Raw genomic sequence first — 23429 nt, 5'->3', positions numbered from 1 at the left:
ATTTCTATTGTTTGGTATCATGGAGTGCCATTAGCTTCAATGAGTGAGTCTAAATAGGAAACATACAAATGCAAAACATTAAAAAAAAAAACGCGCCAATTATAGACAGCTGCAGTGGGACCACCTAAACCCATGGGCACTGGATGTGCTAAATGTCTCTTTGGCCCTGAGAAGGATGGTTCGCCTGATGTCTATGAAGATCTCATCACCTGTGTGGACTGTCATAAAAGCTGTAGGTTTACTTTTATTATTATTATTATTGGACGCGAGTTTCTAACTATAGTAGACTGCTATTTTAGTAATGTTGCACACATGTGGGCTAATTAAGAAACCTTTTTAAACCCCTGACCTTTACTCTCTTGCTTTCTATCTCGTATCCTTTAATTCTTTCATCCTTTCATTTTCGATCCTTGCATTCCCTTTTTTTTTTTTGTACTCGTAAAATTAATAGGGCATCCAACATGTATTAAGCTTAAACCACAGCTTGCACTGCAGGAAGAATTCCCATGGCAGTGTGTTCATTGCAAAACATGCCAAAAGTGTCAATCCTCAAACAACGAGGTAAACTTGTAATTGTCAGGACATCTTAATATCCCAATTACAATATCTCCTTGGTAGATCATTTTGTGTCTTGTTTCTCTTTTTTTTTTTTTCCCCTCTCTGACCACTTGGATCTACATCATGCATAGGATAAAATGATGATGTGCGAGAATTGCGATCGAGGTTGGCACTGCTATTGTCTAAGCACCCCGTTGTCAAGTGTACCCCCACGTAAATACGACACACCATCTTCAATCGAGATTATGCGCGTCTGCATTGCACTTACAAACCGATATTAACTATAAGTCTCTTTTTTTCTCTTACATATTTATATAACATTATGATCAAAACATCTTTCATTGCTCCTTAGATGATTTTTACTGCGACGACTGTATAGAAAAATATCCAGCAAAGATCCCAGCAGACTATAAGAGTATATCCTCACTATCATTAAAGCGAAAAAAAACTGCCAATGGCCGGGGGAAATCATCTGTCACAACTACAAGTACGGACCCAAACACAAATACGAATGCAACCTCAACAACATCAGCCTCACCACCTACTGTTACACCCGATTCAGTATCTACCGCAGACGCAGAAGCAATGAGCTCAAAACGGAAAATTAGAAGAAAGTCGGATCAACAAAGAAAAGTACGTCTCGTGCCAGCTGACAATGAAATTGAGGAGGCAGAAACCAATGTTGATCTACCGAAACGACCTGTAATCATCAAGCGGATCAAAAAGGATAGAGGAAGGGCGATCGTTATTATTCCAATTCCAATTACCAAACATGGCGATGCGTCTCCTTTGCCGACGTCATCATCGTCGTCCAAACCAGCTACAGCAGGTTCAATGAAAAAACGAGGTCGAGCAGCCAAGACACCAGCATTAACCGCTGCCTCCTCACCAGCACCAACAGATACCAGTACTAGTTTCACATCTACTAATACGTCTCGTAAAAAAGATTACAGCTCAGGATCAGATGCTAGACAACTTATTTTGGGAAATGCAAATGGAAAATTGTCTGTACGGGTTACGAGCCCTACCCCTGCTCCTCTGGAGGAGAAAAAACCAAAGAAAACACGGGGGAAAGGACGAAAAAAATCGATACCGACATTAAAGAGTCCAGACAAGTCTGATGAGGATGAAGCAGAGGATGCGGTTGCGGAGAACCGTCTAGCTGTAAATACTGACCATAACGAGGTTTCGGATTCGCACCCATTTGGTCCACATCTCACAGAAGAGGAATCGGATGTGTCATTTACCACACCAGATGCTAGAGACAAACAGAGATTTGAGAAGGCTAAGGAACTTGCCGAGGTAAAATATCGTTTCTTTTAGAGTCTATGACCTGGCCAAAAAAAAAAAAAAAAAAAAAAAACTAATGGCACTATTTATATATATTTATTGTAATTACTAGAAGCTTATCAAGGAGAAACCATTAGATGCCGAGGCACCTGAAGCAGGAAGCTCAGCATACTCAGCGCCTGTCGCTGCAATTAAAAAAATTCGGTTTGGAGACTGGGAGATTGATACGTGGTATGTAGCGCCCTATCCAGAAGAGTACAGTCAGCACCCTATCTTGTATATATGCGAGTTCTGCCTTAAGTATATGAAAAGTTCCTTTATGGCTGGGCGACATAGAGTAAGTCTTTTGTTTTATTTATTTATTTATTAAAAAAAAAAAAAAAAAAAAGAGAGAGAGAGCAAATGATGTGTAGCAGGATTGTTAATTCGATACTCTTCCTATTGTTTCTTACTAATCTGTAACCGGATTCCCCGAAAATGAAAAATAAAATATTTTTTTGTTCCTCTTTTAATTCAATTATTCTTAGATGAAATGCGCAATGCGACATCCACCTGGAGATGAAATTTATCGGGAAGGCAACATTTCAATTTTTGAAGTGGATGGACGCAAAAACAAAATTTATTGTCAGAATCTCTGTTTACTTGCAAAAATGTTCCTGGACCATAAGACTCTCTATTATGATGTTGAACCCTTTCTATTTTATGTGATGACGGAATCTGGAGATTTGGGTTGCCACTTTGTAGGCTATTTTTCGAAGGTGCTTTTCTAGAAAAAAAAAAAAAAAAAAAAAAAATCAACCATTGAAAAATTGCAAGATATGGCTTCGCTTCTGGATATAGGAAACTGACAAGTATTTTTTTTTTAAAAAAAAAACTACAGGAGAAGCGCTCTGCAATGGATTATAATGTTTCTTGTATTCTGACACTTCCGATCCACCAACGTAAAGGTTATGGAAATCTCCTGATTGATTTTAGTAAGTTATACTTTGATGCATTAACAGCAGCACCCGCTCAAAAAAAAAGTGTATTAGGTCGTTCTGACAGCTTCCCTCCATATTATACTAGGCTATTTACTTTCAAAACGCGAAAACAAAACTGGATCCCCAGAAAAGCCTTTGTCATCACTCGGACTACTGTCGTATAGGAGTTATTGGAAAACAGTGCTATTTCAATGTTTACTCGCCATTCATAAGGATGAGAATCGAAAGCATCGTGTTTCTATTGAAGAACTGAGCCAGGAAACCGCCATGACTATTGATGATATTGTGACGACATTACAAACTAATAACATGATCCGCGCTATACCCCCACCAAAGACTCAGGATTCAAAAAAAGGGAAGAACAGTAGACATCGCGCCAATTCCATCCCCCCCTTGCGCCATGAGATTGTGGTTGATTGGAATGAAATTGAGGCCTATTGTGATAAAGTAGCAAAGAAGGGCTACCCAATCATTAATCCCACTAAACTGAAGTGGGCGCCATTTCTGCTCCAGCGTGGTCTCATGGCTTCATTACATACAGACAATGATTCTCCGAAGGATGACGGCACCAATAGCGGAGATGATGCTGATGCATCAGAGATTACAGGAGGCGAGGCAAAAGAGGATGATGAGACTGTGGCGAAGTCAACATCTCGTAATAGGAGTCGCAACAAATCTAGTACGTCAAGGGTCCGTGTGCGCAATCGTGGTAGACCACCGAAAGCAAAAGTAGAAAATGTGAAGGAATCAGTAGAACCTGGAGAAGCCACAGTGAATGCTTCTTCCACAGATCCTGGAACAGGAAGCCCAAGTACGGAGAAAAACACTGCCATGGATGTTGACATGACTGATACAGAACAAAGAAAAGAGTTGGCACAAGAGGACATTTCGAACTTGGAGTCTGACTCCAATCATAGCAAGATGAATGGACCGGTTTCCTCTTCTTCTACACCAGTGGTGGCGACATCCAAAGAGATGAAAGGCAACGGCGTAGTAAAGACAAGCGCAGAATCACGTACTGCAAACATTGGTGATGCTCTCAAAATTCAAACAAAAGAGCTTAAGCCTCGACCATCCAGTCGTAGTCTCAAAATAAGCAGGTCGAAGGACGAAGAGGACGATGTCCTTGGAGATGAGCTGTCCTCTGTTACTTCATTATCACTTGCTGGATCCCCAATGTCATCATCATCGCTTTCTGCTGCGTCATCTCCATCCTCTGTAGTATCGTCGAATGTTCGTGACGCTGGCCAACAAAGAGCCGAGACAGATATTACACCTACACTAGCCCAAGAAGAAAGCAGCTCACCCATTGATGATAATGGAGAATCAGGAGCTGAGAGCGACGTTGACATGAAGGGAGATGAACTTGATGTTACAACGAGTTCGGCGCTCCAAAACACTGATCATAATTCCGAAGAAAGCGAAGATGAAGATGAGGAAGAAGAGGAGGACCAGAAGGATTCTCAAGATATGGAAATAGATCAGCCCGAGGGCGAGGATGGATGGAGAATAAATGATGAGCAGGAGGATGCCAGTGATGGGGATCAGGATGTACATAGTGTTGGAGAGGAGAGCGATGCTGTTAATGAAAGTGAAGATGATGAAGATGATGAAGGTTCAATTGATTCGGATTCCAAAACGAGAGTCTTGAATGGAAATGTAGATGAAGACAACGAGAACAGCGGGGATAATGACGAGGACGAGGGCGAGAAGGAGGAGGAGGAGGAGGAGGAGGAGGAGGAGGAGGAGGAGGAGGAAGAGGATGAGGATGAGGATGAAGAAGAAGAAGAAGAAAGGGAAGATGATGATGAAGAACATGGAGCGATAGATGAGGATACAAGCGATGCTTCTGAAGCAGAAAGCGAGACCGGAGGAGATCCAACGACAGTGGGTGAAGATGACTTTGCTTCTGAAGAGGAAGCTGATGTAGATGACGATCTGGGCGGGAATGACGAGAGCAGTCCAGATCAGGAAGCAGCATCAAGTAGCGAAGAAGATGGCGAGGACGATACCGAAGATATTATTGATACTGAGACTATGCGAAAGAGCCACGAGGTGGAGGCCCCGGCGCATGAGGTGGATAGTGATGATGATGATGAGGAAGAGGAGGAAGAGGAGGAAGAGGAGGAAGAGGAGGAAGAGGAAGAAGTGGAAGAAGAGGATGAAGAAGAGGATGATGAGGTTGAAGATGAAGATGAAAACGAAGACGAAGCTGGGGTAGAAATAGAAGCAGAGGCAAAAGCAGAGGGAGATAATGTAGAGGAAGACGAAAGCGAGGACGACAATGAAGATCAGGAGATGGAAGGGCCTTTTGACGAAAGCAGTCCAGAAAGCGTTGCAGCAGATGAAGGGGAGAAAGAGGACGAAGTAGACGAAGAAGGTGAGGATGCAGAAGATGAGGAGGAAATGGAAGAAGAAGATGGAGACGAGGAGGATAGAGACGAAGAAGACGTTGACAGCGATAATGGAAAGGAAGAGAGAGAGGAAGATAATGGTGATGAGAATAATAAGGAGGAAGGACGAGATGACGAAGAGAAGGTTGTAGGGAGGGATGATGACGATGAGTTGGACGACGGAGCTGATGCTCAATAGATGAGCTTTATTTTTTTTTTTTTTTTGCGTTTATTTACTCCTGTACTATATTTCTAAAACCCAATAAACTATCTCCATCCACTCATACCCATGCTCCATATCCTTTCAAGGCAAGGTGTTGTCTGAATGTCTGTTTAAGAAAAAAAAAAGCATAAACCACCTCAAGGTATCCATGGCGCAGACTAGCTAGCTCTTTGGGAGACATCAGTAATGAAGAGTCTTCACTAAATAAGAGATATCAAGTGAAGTTTACAAATGCAGATATGAATCGAGGACAATGCTGTTAGTGTCAGGACCTTAAGACGTATTTTTTATCTGAGTTATCTGAGTTGAGATCAATACAAGTACAGCCATCTATCAATAACAAATCTTGTAACACCAAATGACGAAGCAAAAAAAAAAATAAAATAAAATAAAATAAAATCGACTTTAGACTGTAGCATCTGGTACTCAAGTAGAGAAATGAGAAAACCTTTCATCTTGTCATCATCCCCATCATCCTTCCAATCATCACCGAGATGACAAAACCTCCATACCAGCAATTCCAAAAGACTAATAGCGACATCATTGAAGAAGTCTGTGTTAGGTCTGCAAACAAGACAAACACGGCCTTGACTAGTTTGCTCTTGCGGAACAACTCAATTGGGAATGAAGGAGCTCTGGCACTGTCAGAGGCACTCAAGACAAATATGACCTTGGCCAATCTGGACTTGGGTTGCAACTCAATTGAGAATGAAGGAGCTCTGGCACTTTCAGAGACGCTCAAGACAAACACGGCCTTGACCAATTTGAACTTGGGATACAACTTAATTGGGAATGAAGGAACTCTGGCACTGTCAGAGGCACTCAAGACAAATATGACCTTGGCCAATTTGGACTTGGGATTCAACTCAATTGGGAAAGAAGGAGCTCTGGCACTGTCAGAGGCACTCAAGACAAATATGACCTTGGCCAATCTGGGCTTGGGTCGCAACTCAATTGGGGAAGAAGGAGCTCTGGCACTGTCAGAGGCACTCAAGACAAATATGACCTTGACTAATTTGAACTTGGGATACAACTCAATTGGGAAGGAAGGAGCTCTGGCACTTTCAGAGACGCTCAAGACAAACACGGCCTTGACCAATTTGAACTTGGGATACAACTTAATTGGGAATGAAGGAACTCTGGCACTGTCAGAGGCACTCAAGAAAAACACGGCCTTGACTAGTTTGCTCTTGCGGAACAACTCAATTGGGAATGAAGGAGCTCTGGCACTGTCAGAGGCACTCAAGACAAATATGACCTTGGCCAATCTGGACTTGAAGGACAACTCAATTGGGAAGGAAGGAGCTCTGGCATTGTCAGAGGCACTCAAGACAAACACGACCTTGACTAATTTGAACTTGAAGGACAACTCAATTGGGAAGGAAGGAGCACTGGCACTTTCAGAGACGCTCAAGACAAACACGGCCTTGACCAATTTGAACTTGGGATACAACTTAATTGGGAAAGAAGGAGCTCTGGCGCTTTCAGAGGCACTCAAGACAAATACGACCTTGACCAATTTGAACTTGAGATACAACTTAATTGGGAAAGAAGGAGCTCTGGCACTTTCAGAGGCACTCAAGACAAACACGGCCTTGACTAATTTGATCTTATGGAACAACTCAATTGGGAATGAAGAAGCTCTGGCACTGTCAGAGGCACTCAAGACAAATACGACCTTGACCAATTTGAACTTGAGACACAACTCAATTAGGAAAGAAGGAGCTCTGGCACTTTCAGAGGCACTCAAGACAAATATGACCTTGGCCAATCTGGACTTGGAGGACAACTCAATTGGGAAGGAAGGAGCTCTGGCACTTTCAGAGGCACTCAAGACAAACACGGCCTTGACTAGTTTGCTCTTGCGGGGCGAACCAATTGGGACTGAAGGAGCTCTGGCACTGTCAGAGGCACTCAAGACAAATACGACCTTGACCAATTTGAACTTGGCCAATCTGGGCTGGGAGGACAACTTAATTGGGAAGGAAGGAGCTCTGGCACTGTCAGAGGCACTCAAGACAAATACGACCTTGACTAATTTGAACTTGGGATACAACTCAATTGGGAAGGAAGGAGCTCTGGCACTTTCAGAGGCACTCAAGACAAACACGGCCTTGACTAATTTGATCTTATGGAACAACTCAATTGGGAAGGAAGGAGCTCTGGCACTTTCCGAGGCACTCAAGACAAACACGACCTTGACCAATTTGGACTTAGGGGATAACTCAATTGGGAAGGAAGGAGCTCTGGCACTGTCTGAGACGCTCAGATGGAGAAAAGAACAGGACAGAACACGCATATTTGAAGTGCGTTATTGAAAAGAGGAATGATTACAACCTGCAACAGGAATGTATTTCTCGAATGCGAAGGAGGATTCCTCCTATCTCATGCATTATTTTTGCACTTGCACAATGTTCATGTTACAAAGCTGACACCATCAAGCATTTCTACTTTGAAGTAATATCCTTTGTTAATAATGGCAGTAATAAAAGAATAAAACAAAATATGTATTACATTTGAACCTGTCTACGCCAAGAGTTAAGCATATCCTCCTTCACCTCCCCAACAACTTTTTTTTCTCATTTGTTTAGATGATAGGGCTATTCCTCACTTTATAATCATTAGATTGGTAATAAAACAAATCTATTAAATAGCAGTTCGTTAGTAACATAGATGGCACCACTGTATAGTATAGATTGAAAAGAAGATAAAAAAACGTGGATGTACATAATCTTATCCGCCACTTGTATGCTTGCTTGCTTACATTAAAGAAAAGCTGCTGCCTACAGTCTGAGGGATCAAGTCGTTCCTGATTTGATGGAATACTGCACAAATCACCAGTTTCTATTCTACTTTCAGAAGGGTTGGTCCTCCAGAGCGATCTGAATAGGTTGAGCTTTCAAGGTGAAAAATAAGGAGAATATCCCATCTTGTAGAATGAGGCCAACCATGCAAGGTATCTACAGGAGCGATGGAGCATCTTTAGGCTAACATGAAATGAGGTGTGCTCAAGACCGTCGTTGAAGCCATAGTGTGGTCCGACAGCTTTTTTGCCAGAGGTTGTTTCCGAGTTCGCGATTAGAGTGGCTCTTTGGGAAGTAGAGGTTAATAGCAAAGAGTTGTATAAATTGGTCAGCTCTACGACAGCGGCATATTAGAGAATATTTGCATTTCCTCAGAAAGTATGAGGAGTGAACATTAAAGAATTGGGCAAAGAGTTGTTTTAAAAAAACCCCCCTTGGCCAATGAGAGCATAGGCACAGTAGATAGACGTCTGGGCCCTTTGTTTCCCATGAGACAATCGGTCCAAGGAAGAGACAAGAGATAGATCGAGAAGTAGGCAAAGAGACGAGCCAAGAGGCGGACAGCGAGATAAGCAGAGAGAGAGAGGTTTACTACTTTTGCTGCTCTCTCTCTTAATTCGTCTCTGCCCAGCGAAAAATATATTTATATAGTCACTGTCCAAGCGACAAGAGTGAGTTTCGATGGTTGCCACCAAGTATGTGGATAAGATTTCAATAGTTGCATTTGTTCCAGCTTGTCCAACCTAACATGCCGTTCGCTTATTCAACTCTTTTTGCCAGATAAACTAGGGCATTCGTATTACTTTGTCGTTCGTGTCATTCTTTAGCTCTTTTTTAATCTAATTAAAAGATATATACATCAATAAGCCTATATGCCTCTGTATTGTATATGGTCGAGATGAATACTTTTGTCTATGCTCAGTGATGTTGAGACCATGTAGGGTATGGCTAATGGTTTACTCTCTAATGCCATGATCTTTTAGAGTCTTAAAGGGCTTAAAAGATACTTTTTTTTTCCTTAGCGGTATGGATGCTGTCGCAAGGGTAATGAATAATGACGAGTTTCATTAATCCAGAAAAACATGAACAAAAACAACAACAAAACAGTAGAGAGAAGGAAGGAAGAGAGAGAGAAAAAATGAAATAAAATAAAATAAAAATAAAAAAACGCGTCATTTTTCATTTAAACATATTTGGTACGGTTCCTGCATGATGTTTGGTCTAACAAAGACGCATGGAACAGACACAGAGATACAAGTAGTGTACATGTATACATGAACATGTATCGCCAATTTTATTTGGTCACGATACCTTATATTTTTAATCTAAAAACGATGATTGAATTGTTCTGGTGGCATCTCACTACGTGACGGACTTGCAACAATACTCGTAACAAGCGAGATAATTGGCTGCCAATACACTCGAAAGTATTCAAAAAATATAAGGTATCGCGACCAAATGAAACGGGCTATATATACAGTACACAGAAAATAAAAATAAAAAAATAAAAATTTCTTTGACACAATGTCAGATCTCATGATCTCATGACTTGTATGAATGTTCTGACCCTAAATTGTTTGTGCAACATACTTCATCGGCGTGAGAAAACTAAAATAAAAAATTATAAAATTATATTCTTCTATATAAAAAAAAGGCGGCGTGGCAATAAAATAAAATAAAATAAAAAAAAAGTCATGCATGTTTATAATGATGCAATAGCTCAAAGGATATAAAAAAAAAACGCGCTTTCTTTTAATGCTGCAGAGTATTCGGATCACTAGACTCGTTTTTTTACTTCCTCCTATCTTTTCATAATAGTTTCTGTAAACATTGTCGAACGTGTTCAATCCGAAGGCTCGCTTACAAATACATGTTGTGTATATCTATATATATATATATAATACGTGCCTAGTGTTGCAATTAGGCAACTTTTTTATTTTTTTTTTTTATTTTTTATGTTTTTTGCGGAATAGAAAAGATATACACGAGTTAAAAAAAAAAAAAAAAAAAAAAACAAAAGCCCAAATGAAGAAGATAAAGTTCTCTCTATCCACTTTTTTTTTTTTTTCTTTTTCCCTTTCATACTCCGTCATCATCTATCATCTCGGCTGTGCACTGTAGAAGAGAGTAGGAGTTTTTTTTTATTTTTATTTATTTTTATTATTTTATTTTTTATTCCTTGTATTTATTTTGTTTTTATTTTTATTTTTTATTTTATTTTTATTTTTATTCTTATTTTTATTTTATTCTTCATTTTTATTCTTCATTTCCTGGACAATGTTTATGATGGGATGGGATGGGATGAGCTGTGGTTGTGAGATGCTTTTTTTGTGTTCAATCAAGATGAATACCACGTGGCGCGCGCCCAAGGATTCGGTTCTCCTTTCCCCTCCTCCCTCCCTTTCCTCCTTTTTTCCCCCTTTCCCCTTTCCCCCTCCCCTCCTTCTTTTCATTTCCACCGTTTCCTCATAAGAAAATATATATATAAAAAAAACAATCTTGAGGAAAAAGAGAAAAGAGAAAAAGAGTGAAAATAGAGTAGAGATTACAAACATGCATGACTCGGAGGGTGAAAAATAAAAAGAAACAGCTAAGGTACACTCTGTAACTCTGGATGGATATATACATGCATCATATACTTCAACCAAGATTATGGTTATATAGTTTGAACTTTGGAGTTTGAAGTATAGATCGATATTTTATTTTACATGTTGTTGTTTTTTTTTTTTACGTGTAAAAAAAGATGGGAATGGGAGGAGGGAAGGAGGAAATGCAAAAAGTCTAGTCTACTGACTGACTATCTGTCGAACCTGTTATTTGTGTTTTTCTTTTTCTAAACAGAAAAAAAAAAAAAAAAACGTGTTACGCTACAGAGATAGTCCAAATGTACTAACTGTATAAAACTATACTTCGGAAAGACTTGCCGAGAGCTTGATGATCCATTCCGATGTTGCATGACCCTGATCATGACAATGACAATGACAACGACAACGATAGTTGGAGGGAAGGGGCAAGATATAACATTTTACATAAAACAACAATAGATATCATCATCATCATCTTTGCTAATAGCCAATACTATACACATCCATCTATACTTTTACTCAAACTATAAAAATATTCAATCTTTCATATATAATAACAAGCGCGACTATGGGATACTTGGATGTAGAATCAATACCTTTTTTTTTTTTTTTTTTTTTTTTTATTGTTATTTAGCGATAGACTAAGCTACTCTTCAAAAACGGGGAACCTTTTATTTTATTTTATTTTATTTTATTTTTTTAACTCACTTTTTCCCTTTATCCTCATCAGTTAACCCCCTGGATCCATCATATATATATATAGTAGAACGCATAAAACAACCTTTAGTTTATTCGATATATGTACTCTTTTTTTTTTTAAAAAAAAAAAAAAAAAAAAAAAAAAAAAAGGAAAGGGATAATGAAGGGAGGTTGATGTATCTATACATGCCTTCCTTATTGGTGGTGGGATAAAGTTTTGGTTCCTTAATAATAAAAAAAAAGTAATCATAATAAAGATAAACCAACACGAACACGGATATGGACACGTAAAGACTGAGGAATAAGAGGCTGTGAGTTGATGATATTTTTATATAATTTATTTACATTTGTATATTATATATTTAATTATATATGTATACATTTATTATATATAGATAGATAGTTACATTTGGGCGGGGAAGGGCTAGAGCTTTCCCTCCCATAGCTTTTTCGTCGGTCGGTCGGTCGGTCGGTCGGTCGATCGATCGTTAGTTTCGAAATTGCAAATTGGTACCTGGATGGCGCAATGAAAAAAAGAAAAAAAAAAAAAAAAAAAAAAAAAAAAAAGACAGAGATGTGTATATAACATGTATGGAGCACTTGTATATACAATGCCATCATCATCTAATTGAAATGAAATGAAATAAAATAAAAAAATAATGTGTCCAAAATAATAACTCAGTAACGCAAGAATCTTGAATAAAAACACTTCTCTACTACTACATCTAACATCCATCCATCCATCCATTCATTCATTCATTCATTCATTTTTCCCTATTTTTTTTTTCCCGCCTCCTTTTTTTTTTTTTTTTTTTTTTTTTTTTTTTAGCCGCGTCGCAATGGCACGCGTTCAGACTGTTCGAACTGCAAAGATTTTTATTTGTTCATGCTTTCATTTGGACTTGGACTCGTTGGCGTAACAACAAACAAGCAAAATCTTTTTTTTTTTTTTTTTTTTTGACCATGCCATTTGAACTTGTAGGTATATAATTGCAAAGAAAAGAAAGAAAAAAAAAAAAAAAAAAAAGGGGGGGGGGGGGGGGTGAGTCAAGGGGATGGTGAGGATGCTCAATGGGATGCCGATGGGATGTTCGATGGGATGGGTGGGATGCGAAGGAGGGGATGAAGAGATGTAGGGCGAGGGGAGTTGGGGGGAGTTAGGGGGGGATGACAACCGCTCAACAGTGTGCAAAATAGACATGTATTGGATAGTCAATGTATACACATGTATTTACATCCCTTGTCAGTTTTTACCAGATGCTTAATGAAAGCGTGGACACGAGCAGCAAATGTTTTTTGTTGTTGGTTGTTGGTTGTTGACATCGGGGCGTGACCAATCGAGGCTATCTTGCATTCTTTCGGTTCTTTCTATCCATCGACGCTTCTTTTTTTTTTTTTTTTTTCAAGTATTTCAAGTATTTCAAGTATTTCAAGTATATTTGTTACTATCGTCCTTAATTTGTACATATTTGTATTGGGTAAGGGTAAAAATGGAAGAGCAAATCTTTCCATAAATCTACAATAATATCTACATTACATGTAGGCTGTAGGCTGTAGTCTCTAGTCTCTAGTCTGTAGTCTGTTCTGTTGGCAAAATGTTTGTAGTCTACATGTTTTTTTTTTTTTTTTTTTTTTTAGTAAATATCTTCGCCCTCTCCCTCCCCCTTATGCTATATGCTATATACATGCTATTACGCTATATGCTTTAAATGCCCACCCCCCCCCCCAGCCTTTTTTTTTTTTTTTTTTAAAAAAAAAAAATAAAATAAAATAAAATAAAATAAAGAAAAAGGAATAGGGCAAATAATTGCCGATCTTTAAATCAACTGGAGGTTACAAGGTTAAATGTGTATATTATTTATCAACTCTATTCTTCTGACTGCATAGGAGCTGCAAAAAGTATAGATGTTTTGTTTAGAGCCATTCTGCAAAACAAATCCTCGAGGGTCCTTTTTTTTTTTTTTTTTTTTTTTTTTTTTGCGAGGGAAAGAGGATGGGAAGGGTTGGGTTAGAGCAAGGAAAAAAAAAAAAAAAAAAAAAAGAGAGCGCGGAGAAAATGAAAAGAATGAAAGCAAAGAGACGTAATGCAGACAGAAAAACACGGTGTATAATTCAACCATTAAAAAAAAAAAAAAAAAAAAAACCTATGAAGTATGTTCATGCAAAATATTTATCAACAAAAAAGAGGGGTAGATTTGTCTAAAAGGGCTAGGCCCGCTCGGATCGTAAAAAAAAAAAAAATAACAACAACAGAAAAACAGATGAACATTTTTTTTTTTTTTCCTTTGGCTCAATGTTCAAGTTCAAGGTTCAAACTTGCCTTAGTGTATGTACATGTACACTGTTCATGAATAATAAACCTTTGAGCAACAAAAAAAAAAAAAAAAAAAAAAAAAAAGGGTTCTCTTTTCACGCCCTGACCGATCCTTGTCCCTCAAACTAATTTGTTTTTATTTTTTTTTTCTACTATTGTAACAAGTCTATACAGGAGCGGAATAAATTCAAAAAGAAAGAAAAGAAATGCTCCTTCCCGCTAGAGGAGAGGAGAGTAAGGTTCTATATGAACCTTCTTATTTTTATTATTTTGGCGCCATCTCTCTCTCTCCCCTTCGCGCCTCATGTTGCTCATTGTGGAGAAAAAAAGAAAAAAAAAAAAAAAAAAAAAAAGGGACAAATAAATAAACAATGAGCAAGGAGAGAAAGAGAGGAGAGAGATGATGATGGAAATTGGTTAGATAGAAAGGGTAAGGGTAAGGGTAAGGGTAAGGGTAAGGGTAAGGGTAAGGGAAAGGGAGGAGGGGGACCTTTATTGTATGTATTTTATTTTATTATTTTCTTCCATGGGAGCTGAGCAAGGAATGGAATGGCAATCATTTAACAACAAAACATGGCAAAATATAGAGCTCAAGATATGAAAGGACAAAGGGGAGGGGGAGGATAGGACATGGCGCAAACAAGCTTTGATACCCCTACCCGTACCTGTTCCTGTGCCTGATCCTGTACCTGAAAATACAAGATAATATAAAAAATAATAATAAAAAACTCTCTTCCATCCCTTGACGAGATAGCCAATGAAGTAAGAGACAGAGAATGAATGAATCAATGGATAAATGAATGGACAAAAAAAATTTTTTTTCATCATCAATGTTTAATTATTTTATTTTTTTATTTTTTTTATTTTTTTTATTTTCCGCTTTACTCAAACTCTGTCCTCAGCTTCTCCACTTTCAGCATTGAATGTTTTCCCACCTAAAACTCTCTCTCCTTCGACTCTAGTTTAGTTCTGGCCTAGTCTGCTCTATCCAGTCTGACTATCAGTGTAGAGGCGTGGACTTTGTCTAGCCTTTTTATGTATATATATGTATTATATATATTTTATTTTATTTTTTTCGTCATTGCTCATTTATTATTTATTTTAATTTTGAAAACGTTTGTGTCTCCATCTTCGACACATGGTTACGATACATTGCGTTGCGTTGTTAAGTTCAAGGCAAGGCAAGGCGAGGCAAGGCGAGGCAAGGCAAAGCAAGGCAAAGCAAAAAGAAGGCGCATGCCAAACGAAAAAAAAAAAAAAAAAAAAAAGGGACACAAAATAATAATTTTTGTAAATCATTTATTTTATTTTATTTTATTCGGTCGTACACGAAAATAATAAATATATATTTAAATATTCATATTAAACAGCTTATCAAAAAAAAAAAATTAGGACCTCTTTTATGTAATGGGGGATCTTTATTTATTTACTTATTTACTTATTTATTATACATGCAAGGAAAAAGATGAAGAATTATCTTTTGACGAAAAAGAAAAAGAAAAAAAATAGTAATAACAATAAATATATATATAGTAATAATAAAGGAAAGAAAAATGTGGGGGGGAGGGGACTTTCTTTTAAAACGAAAAGCTCGTGCTTGCTTCGTTTCCTTGTGCTTATCACATTCTTCTTCATTATACATATATATATGTAATATTTATATTATTTGCATTTTTTTCTTTTTGATGTGCTTTGTATTTGCAATTAGAAAAGCAATTCTGGAGTTGGAGTTTTGGAGGAAGAGCTAAGTGGGGATGGATGAGATTCGTTTTCTTTTTTTTTTTTTTTTTTACAGCTCATTTATGATATGAGTAAGAGCGTGAGCCAAGATACCGTTTTTTGTATCATAAACCTTAGAGCAACCTTCTTCAAAGCATGGATAGGGTGGTCTAGTCTTGAGTGTATTATGCATCCACAGATGGGCCTCCAGGGCCTCGGCGTTGGGCAACAAACATGGACAACCTTCAATAGGGCATTGTTTCTATCAAGTGGGAAAAATAAGAAAAAAAAATTTTTTTTTTTTTTTTTATGACAAAGTTAGTTATCACAGCTTAAAAAAACAATAATACAACAAAGATGCACACAACCGTGTGATTCTAAACAAATTAAAAAGAGCAGCGCGGCTCGCTCGCTACGATCACATCATCCATTAGGGTCGATGACATGACACACCTAAGGGCTCAAACGGGTCTTTTTTGTCTTTTTCTTTAAGCATGCGCGTGTAAACACGATCGGATCGATAGACCTTTTGTTTTTCTTGTGCAAGGAAAGGGGGGAGGGGGGAAGGAGGGGAGGGGGGGAATAAAATAAAAAATAAAATAAAATTAAATATCAAAAAATATTAAAATACCTTGCGGTACAGACAGTCGTGCTTGTAGGCAGAGCGCTGGCACTCAAATTGTTGATCACAATGTTTGTATGGACAGAGGAACCGATAGTCTGCGCCTAGATCCTTGTGGATCCTGGTCTGATGATCCGTCAGTTGCTTGCTTCCCGAGTATACCTTGCCACATTCCGGAATCAAACACTTCCACTCAAAGCCCAGGGATTGTTCCTCATGCAGCTGCTTATGTCGTTGGAGCGTCAACGGATTGGCCAGGACCGCCTTACAGTCTGCGAAATCACATCGGAACTCCATCCCGATCAGGCCCTTCTCATGATCGAGTACATGTCGTCGAACATAATCCGTGCTCCCGAACGTGGCCTTGCATCCTTGAATCGGACAGGGCAATCGTTCGCCAGATTTGACCTGTTTACACCGAAGCTCATGAGCTCGTAAACATCGGTTGGTCCCAAAGACCTTATTACAACCCTCTACGGGGCAATACAATTTGATCCCTGCATCCCTTTCTGCATGGATCTGTAAATGATCCTTCAGACTCTTGGGCGTCGCCAAGATCTTGTCACAGCCGGCCCAGGTACATGGGTACTTTACTCCGACAAGGCCTCGTTGATGCTTCAGTCGATGTCTGGACAGGTTCTCGGTCGAGCCATAGGCTGCTCCACAACCAGGTTCGGGGCATGGATGGAGTGCTCCTGCCCTCTTTTGTTTACATAACCTCACATGCGCAGCCTGGCTCTGCTTGGTCCTCAGACTGACGCGACAACCGGGGATGGTACAGGGGAAACGTTCACCCTGATCTGTGTCCTTGTGATCACGAATGTGTCGTCGAAGACCCTGGTGAGTGGAATAGGATTTTGTACAGTTGCCGATCGAGCATGTGTACGGGAGCACGGGAGGATCTGATCCAACACCAGGAATAGTGATCGTCGGGGTTGGTACTATGGTGGGTGCGTTCGTGGCTGTGGATGGACCGACCGTACTTGTAATAGTAGCAGTAGTAGTACTTGTAGCAGTAGTACCATTAGCAGCAGTAGAAGCAGCAGCCTCAAAAGTCTTTGAGGATGAAGAGGAAGAAGAGGAAGAAGATGAAGAAGATGATGAAGAGGATGGCATAGAATCAGATCGAGATCCAAAATCTGTTGATCCAAGTGGGCCTGAAGCCGGTGGAGAGGATGAAGATGGGGGTGAAGATGGGGAAGAAGATGAAGATGAAGATGAAGATAAAGAGGAGGAAGGGGAGGGGGAACGAGATGGAGAGGGCAAGACATGTTCAATCTCTGATTTGGTTTCTGTTCCCTCCATGGGTTCCTGTCTCATCTGCAATCTGGGCAAAGGTAAAGAAGGATCTGGTTCAGATCGGGATTTCTTTGTGGGTCGATCGAAGGGGGGGAGGGAGATCGTTTGAGATTTAGGTGAAGGCGAGGAATAATGAGAAACGGTTGAGGAAGGTGAGGAGGAGGTGAATGAGGGAACTGGTGATAAGGTGCTATTCTTGGTGATGTTGTTGCTGTTGCTGTTGCTGGTGTTATTGGTGTTGTTGATGATATGGCTATTAGAAAAGACCCTGGAACTGTTATTGTTGTTGCCGCCGAACTTGATGGGTTGTTCATGGTCATATCGATCCCCATATGGATGGGAGGAAGGATGTTGACGATATCTAGGGTCTTCTTCCTGTTGATCGTAATGATGATGAGATTGAGGGTAATAGCGATCAGATGAATGGTGTTGCTGATGGTGTTGTTGGTGGTGCTGATGAGGATGAGGATGAGGGCGATGATGATGATGAGGTTGATCATAGTAAGCTGGGAGAGGATAAGGACGTCTTTTTTCTCCTTGCCAACGAGATGAATGATAATGATGGGTTCTGTGAGAGTCTGGATACACGCGTGAGAGAAGGGCGGGTACAACGGGGGAATGGGGAGAATGAGGGGGAGAATTGGAGGATGCAGAAGGAGGGGGAGATGAGGATTGAGAATGGGTCGATGATGCCGAGTGAAAGGAAGAGGATGTGGAAGCCATGGTAGCAGCCGGAGGAGGAAGAGGCAGATGACGGGAGTGAGTGTGTTGGAAAGAGACGTGTCTGCTAGAAGAGGTAGGGGTATGTGAGAAAGACATGGCGGCCATGGCCACCTTGGGTGAGGTCATGATTCAGAAGACAGGATAAATTTTGGGGTGCGTTTTAACTAAAAGGAACTTTGTAAAGTAAGTAGCACAGGAATAAAAAAAAAAAAACGTTTTGTTTATATTTCTGTCAATGTTTTTAATGATTCCAAGGGAGGCGAAGTGGAGAGGATGGAATGGAGAATGAAGTGAATGAGAGGAATGAGCAAAAGGAGAGAGAAGAAGAAGAAGAAGAAAAAAGAAAAAGAAGAAAAAGAAAAAGAAGAAAGTGGTTATGAGAAAGAGAAAAGGGAGAGGAAGGAAAAGTAAAGAAAAGAGTAAAAAGATGAGAGTGAGAATAAGACTGAGGTGTGCAGGTGTAAGTGTGCAAAAAAGAAAAGAGTGTGAGTGAAGGTGACACAGAACAGAAAGGGAAAAGAGAAGAAAAAGAAATGGAAAAGAAAGAAATAAAAAAAAAAATAAAAAAAAAAAAAAAGGGTGAAGAAATAAAAAAACCGATGGAGGGATGATAGGGGGGAAAAGGAAAAAATGGAAAAGATGATGAAGAGAGTGGATGTTTGTAGCAAAGTAATAGGAAGACTGAGAAAAACATATCGATTCGTCTTCAACCATCTAGTTTATTCAATACAGAATCAATTGAATGTTATTTCTCCTTTTTCTTTTTTTTTATTTTTTTTATTTTTTATTTTATTTGAGGTCGATCTTAATCCTATTCAGACCAGACCAGACCAGACCAGACCAGAGAGGTTGTGTATACAATCACTTTCATCATTACCAATGAATAGCTCAGCAAAACAACGATGCAACAAAGCATCAAAGCAAAAGCAAAGCAAAGCAGCATGGACTACACACATGAGTAACATATACATACATGTATAGATTTGTATTTATATATATATGTAAAATAACTTTTATGGGTATTATAAATATAATAGTAATAATAATAATAGTAATAATAATGAGAAGAAAAAAAAAAAAGAGGGCTGCAAAATATTTATTCGATATCGAGCACATTCATTGGTATGGAAAGAATTGATTTGTATTCAGTCGAACCATGTCCTCTCTGCATTGCATTTAAACAATTGAAATCTCCTTGAACTGAATGAATGCTCTTTGCTTTTTTGTTTGTATCACTTGCATTCAACACTTTGAAGTTTTTTTGGTCTAATTGTTTTTTTTTTTTTTTTTTTTTTTTTTGCATAACACATCACAGCCCATGGGCATAGCATGGCATGGCATGGCATGGCATGGCATGGCACGGCACGGCACGGCGTCGATATCCATGCCACCTCCATTCATGGTTGATAGCCATCGTGACACATGTAATCCATGTGTTCAAAATAATAACCATCATAATAGCTAAAAAAAAAAAAAAAAAAAGGCGTCGATAAGGAAAACAATAGGGTCAATGATGACATCTTTTTACTCCAAGGCGTTTCATTCATAATCAAAGGCAACCATAGATAATAAAAGTAAAAAGGAAAAAAAAAAAAAAAAGGGGGACGGGTACGAAGGAATGAAAGGACCAAAGGAAGAAAGTAGATTGATTGATAATGATTGTTGAGTCTTTATTTCCATTTCCCATCCATCCATTCATCCATCCATCCATCTGCTTTTTCCTGCTTTTCTGCTTTTTCCTCTTTCTCTCTCCCTAGATTGTGTCCCATTATCCCATTATCCCATTATTATCTATTTGCTGTTGATGCTTATTGCAACTCTGTTTCTCCCGCCCCTTTTTTTTATTTTTTTTTTTATTTTCCTTCTTGTCATCGTCATTGCCCCATCTTTGTTTATGTCTTTGTCTTTGTCTGCTTTATTTTTTCGTCTTTATGACAAGTCTTGAATAAATAAGGAAGTAAATGAAATAAAATAAAATAAGTATATATAAATATATAAATAAAAGATCGAGATCTTGATTCAATATAATAAAATAAATCAAAATAAATAAATTTATTCAAAATAAAAATAAAAATATACCAAAAAAAAAAAAAAAAAGAAAAAAAAAAAAGTGCGGCGCACACTCTTTAGTTTCTCCATATAAATGTATATATACTTTACCATAGTCATGGAGTAATCATAAATGTTGTTTTTTATTTTTTTTTATTTCCACTTTCCTGTTTTCACAGTTTTTTTTTTTTTTTTTTTTTTTTTTTAATGGGAAAAGGTAATGGTAGGGGTAGAGGGAAATGTTTAAACAACAATCTCCTTTTCCTTTCCCCAGCCTTGGGGAAAAAACAATGGGAAGGATTAGGCAAACATAAACAAGCAAAAAAAAAAAAAACCTTTGGTGTTGTCAAAACAGCAACGCCAACTAAATCCGTATGTTTACAATGATTTAAAAAGAAAAAGAAAAAAAAAGAAAAAAAAAAAAAAAAAAGGGTAAAAAAAAAAAAAATGCATACTGTAGGCAAGTATGATTGAGAATAAACACTTTGCGCGCGATGCAATGAAATGCACTCTAAGAGTGTTTGAGAGATAGAGTTATGGATGGGAATGGGAAGAGAGAAAAGAAAGAGAGCCATCTGTATAGCAGTTTCTGACCATTGTTATCACACTACATCTAAATATCATATTTGTATATATATACATACACATACACGCAAACAAAAAAAAAAGGGGTAAGAACTTTTTTCACCCACAGCACATGCAGCCACGGCTGTTTTACTGTTTCAATGACTCTGTCTATCCTTTCTGTGTATCTGTTACACGCAGAGAGGAGAGAGAGAGAGAGAAAGAGAGAGAGAGAGAAAGAAAGAGAGAAAGAGAGACAAGGTGGCTGACCTAATAATAATCAACAATAACATCAATATCAACAACAACAAACAAAGGTAAAAATAAATAAAAAAAAAAAGTTGAAATAAAAAATAAAAACGAGAATAAGAAATAAAAAATTAAAAATAAAAAAAAGACGGTCTGATCTGTCTTTGGGATTTGAATCAGTAAACTCACCCTCAACCCCCCGAATTGACGGAACTTGTTTGTTGATCTGATCCACCTTTAATTTTAATATTTTATTTGCAATTAATCCCGGACGGACCAAAATAAGTCAAAGTGGTGAAACCAGCAGAATACTGTCTTGAACCCTACGGGAAACAAATAGGGCATTCGACATTTACAATAAATCAGCCGCTTTTTTCTTTTTTTTCCTTTTCTTTTCTTTTCTTTTCTTTTCTTAAAACGAAACGAAGATCCTATTATAAATACGAATATATTACTGGATCCACTATATTACACGGTATATACAGAGCTCTTACAAGCTGTACCCACCTTTGTCATACATTTGTTACACGTATATATGTATATATATATATATATACCATCCCATTAGGGAAAGGTTATCCTATGGGAATAAACCTTTTTTTTTTTTTCTTATTCCTTCAGACTGTCTGCACGACATTCTTTATTATTAATATATTTTTTACTTTTTATTTTTTATTTTTATTTTTTACTTTAAATATGTATTTGTTTCCCCGAAATAAAGGTAAAGTAGCCAAAGAAACGATATATACGATACACGATCGAGCAAAACTCAAAAGACAGGCGTGATCGGAACCAGAAAAACATGTGGGCTACAGTATTACATTACATGTGTGTATATATACACTGTACAAGTTATATGGTTATAACTATATTCTAAAATGACACATATATGTTACATATAATATACATATGTAAATGTGTAAACCATGTGATGGATGTGTTATGGAGTAATAATAAGTAATCTTATCGTGATTTAATTGTCCGCAAACCAAACTCAGGGCGCAAATGATTGTGAAAAGAGAGGAAAGAGAAGAGACGTTTAGAGATGGTCCTTGACTTTGTCTTGAAATGACTGCTCTTGAAATGTGAATGTGAAAAGGAGAGGAGAGGAGGAAATTCCCGAGTTCACTTCATCCGATTCGATATGATTCAATCCAATTCGACTCGGTTGAAACAGGATTAGATGGATAATCTACTTTTTCATCATCATCAAGGGACTCTCTTTTTCTTTTTCTTTTTCTTTCCTTTTCTTTATCAACAATCAACATCAACGTGTTCATATACTGCAAGCAAGTGAAAAAAAGGTGTGATGAAATCTGGTCCATCCATATCTGGGTCTGAGTCTGGGTCTGGGTCTGGGTCTGGGTCTGGGTCTGATCTAAACTGGTTAACATGTTATAGTGTCCTATAAGAAGTCTATGATACATATTTATAAATATATAGGAGTGTACATCCATACACAAAGAATTTCCGATTCGTTGATTCTTTTTTGATTCTCTTTCATGTATTTCATGTATGACAAAAGAAAAAAAAAAAAAGAAAAAAAGGTTTATACTTCTTTGGCAGTACAGAAGGACAGGGTCCAAAAAGGAGATCATTATCTATGATCATTTAACGACATGATTACTCTTTTTATTATTTCTTTTATTCTCATCCATGTTTATTAACAAATGTATATGTATATTTATTCGACAAAACAACCCAATCCATTTCTGAACAATAATGAATCATTCAACCGAGCGATTCATGCAAAAATGTTTCTTTTTCTTTTATTTATTTATTTATTTATATTATATTATGTTATGTTATGTTATATTATATATAATATGTTATGTTATATATGTATTATTTAAGCATTGGTATTACCTTTAGAACCAAAGCAGTAAAAAAGTACATTCAGCTTGGGCTAAATGTCAGTCAGTCAATCCAATGTTGGTTCACATTTTGGCTCTGACTGATCTGTCGAACGCATTGTTTTACCAAACTTGTACTACATCGATAAACGTTTATTTGTTTATCTATTACTTATTTATTTATTTATTACTCTCTCTCTCTCTCTCTCTCCACATTGCTAACCAAACAATTTTTTTTTTTTTTTTTTCTAGCCCTGTTCATCTCTCTCTTTTTTCTTTTTTCTTTTCTTTTCTTTTTTTTTTATTTTTTTTACTAACGACACGAAATGATTTCTCCCTTTTCCATAGTGTAAGATCTGAAAGCAAAATATAAAAAAAATTACGCGCTAAAGAAGAGCCTTCCTCCCGTTGATGCTAAGGAGAAAAAGGGAAAAATATATATATATAAAAATGATGGAAAAACTGTCAACTGGTCTAGAGGTTTGATTCAGTTGAGTGGAGTGGA

General features: G+C 37.8%; 4 protein-coding genes across 4 annotated transcripts; 3 read left to right on the top strand and 1 right to left on the bottom strand.

Moving 5' to 3' along the window:
* The first annotated feature begins 386 nt into the window (after positions 1–386).
* On the top strand, positions 387–4789 carry BCR41DRAFT_64499 (hypothetical protein). Its single transcript, XM_022030958.1, has 8 exons — positions 387–561; positions 690–771; positions 911–1860; positions 1961–2185; positions 2376–2606; positions 2729–2822; positions 2914–4419; positions 4596–4789. The coding sequence occupies exons 2-8, from the start codon at positions 696–698 to the stop codon at positions 4598–4600; spliced, it is 3087 nt and encodes a 1028-aa protein (XP_021881241.1). The 5' UTR covers positions 387–561; positions 690–695; the 3' UTR covers positions 4601–4789.
* Positions 4790–5849: 1060 nt separating this feature from the next.
* On the top strand, positions 5850–8042 carry BCR41DRAFT_353907 (hypothetical protein). Its single transcript, XM_022024234.1, has one exon. The coding sequence runs from the start codon at positions 5939–5941 to the stop codon at positions 7760–7762; it is 1824 nt and encodes a 607-aa protein (XP_021881240.1). The 5' UTR covers positions 5850–5938; the 3' UTR covers positions 7763–8042.
* A 7626-nt stretch (positions 8043–15668) lies between these two features.
* Positions 15669–18729, bottom strand: BCR41DRAFT_422271 (hypothetical protein; the record flags this gene model as incomplete). The annotated part of the gene is made up of 2 exons (XM_022030129.1): positions 16197–18729; positions 15669–15827 (listed from the first exon to the last, which is right to left on the bottom strand). Coding segments are annotated over exons 1-2 (2298 nt in total), but the record flags the coding sequence as incomplete, so codon positions are not given.
* Positions 18730–18839: 110 nt separating this feature from the next.
* Positions 18840–19674, top strand: BCR41DRAFT_370848 (hypothetical protein; the record flags this gene model as incomplete). Its single annotated transcript, XM_022026563.1, has 3 exons — positions 18840–18878; positions 19008–19184; positions 19525–19674. The coding sequence occupies 3 exons, from the start codon at positions 18840–18842 to the stop codon at positions 19672–19674; spliced, it is 366 nt and encodes a 121-aa protein (XP_021881238.1).
* Between the last annotated feature and the right edge of the window lie 3755 nt (positions 19675–23429).

Source organism: Lobosporangium transversale, assembly GCF_002105155.1.
Source record: "Lobosporangium transversale strain NRRL 3116 chromosome Unknown BCR41scaffold_19, whole genome shotgun sequence".
Lineage (NCBI taxonomy): Eukaryota > Fungi > Mortierellomycota > Mortierellomycetes > Mortierellales > Mortierellaceae > Lobosporangium > Lobosporangium transversale.
This window is presented reverse-complemented; position numbering and strand designations above follow the sequence as displayed.

Bases quoted from the DNA above. Each gene is read 5' to 3' on its own strand.
- BCR41DRAFT_64499 (XM_022030958.1), top strand. From the start codon at position 696: ATGATGATGTGCGAGAATTGCGATCGAGGTTGGCACTGCTATTGTCTA. The intron at 2,186-2,375 runs GTAAGTCTTTTG...AATTATTCTTAG, and splicing joins TTATGGCTGGGCGACATAGA to ATGAAATGCGCAATGCGACA. The intron at 2,607-2,728 runs GTGCTTTTCTAG...AAAAAACTACAG, and splicing joins TTGTAGGCTATTTTTCGAAG to GAGAAGCGCTCTGCAATGGA.
- BCR41DRAFT_353907 (XM_022024234.1), top strand. From the start codon at position 5,939: ATGACAAAACCTCCATACCAGCAATTCCAAAAGACTAATAGCGACATC.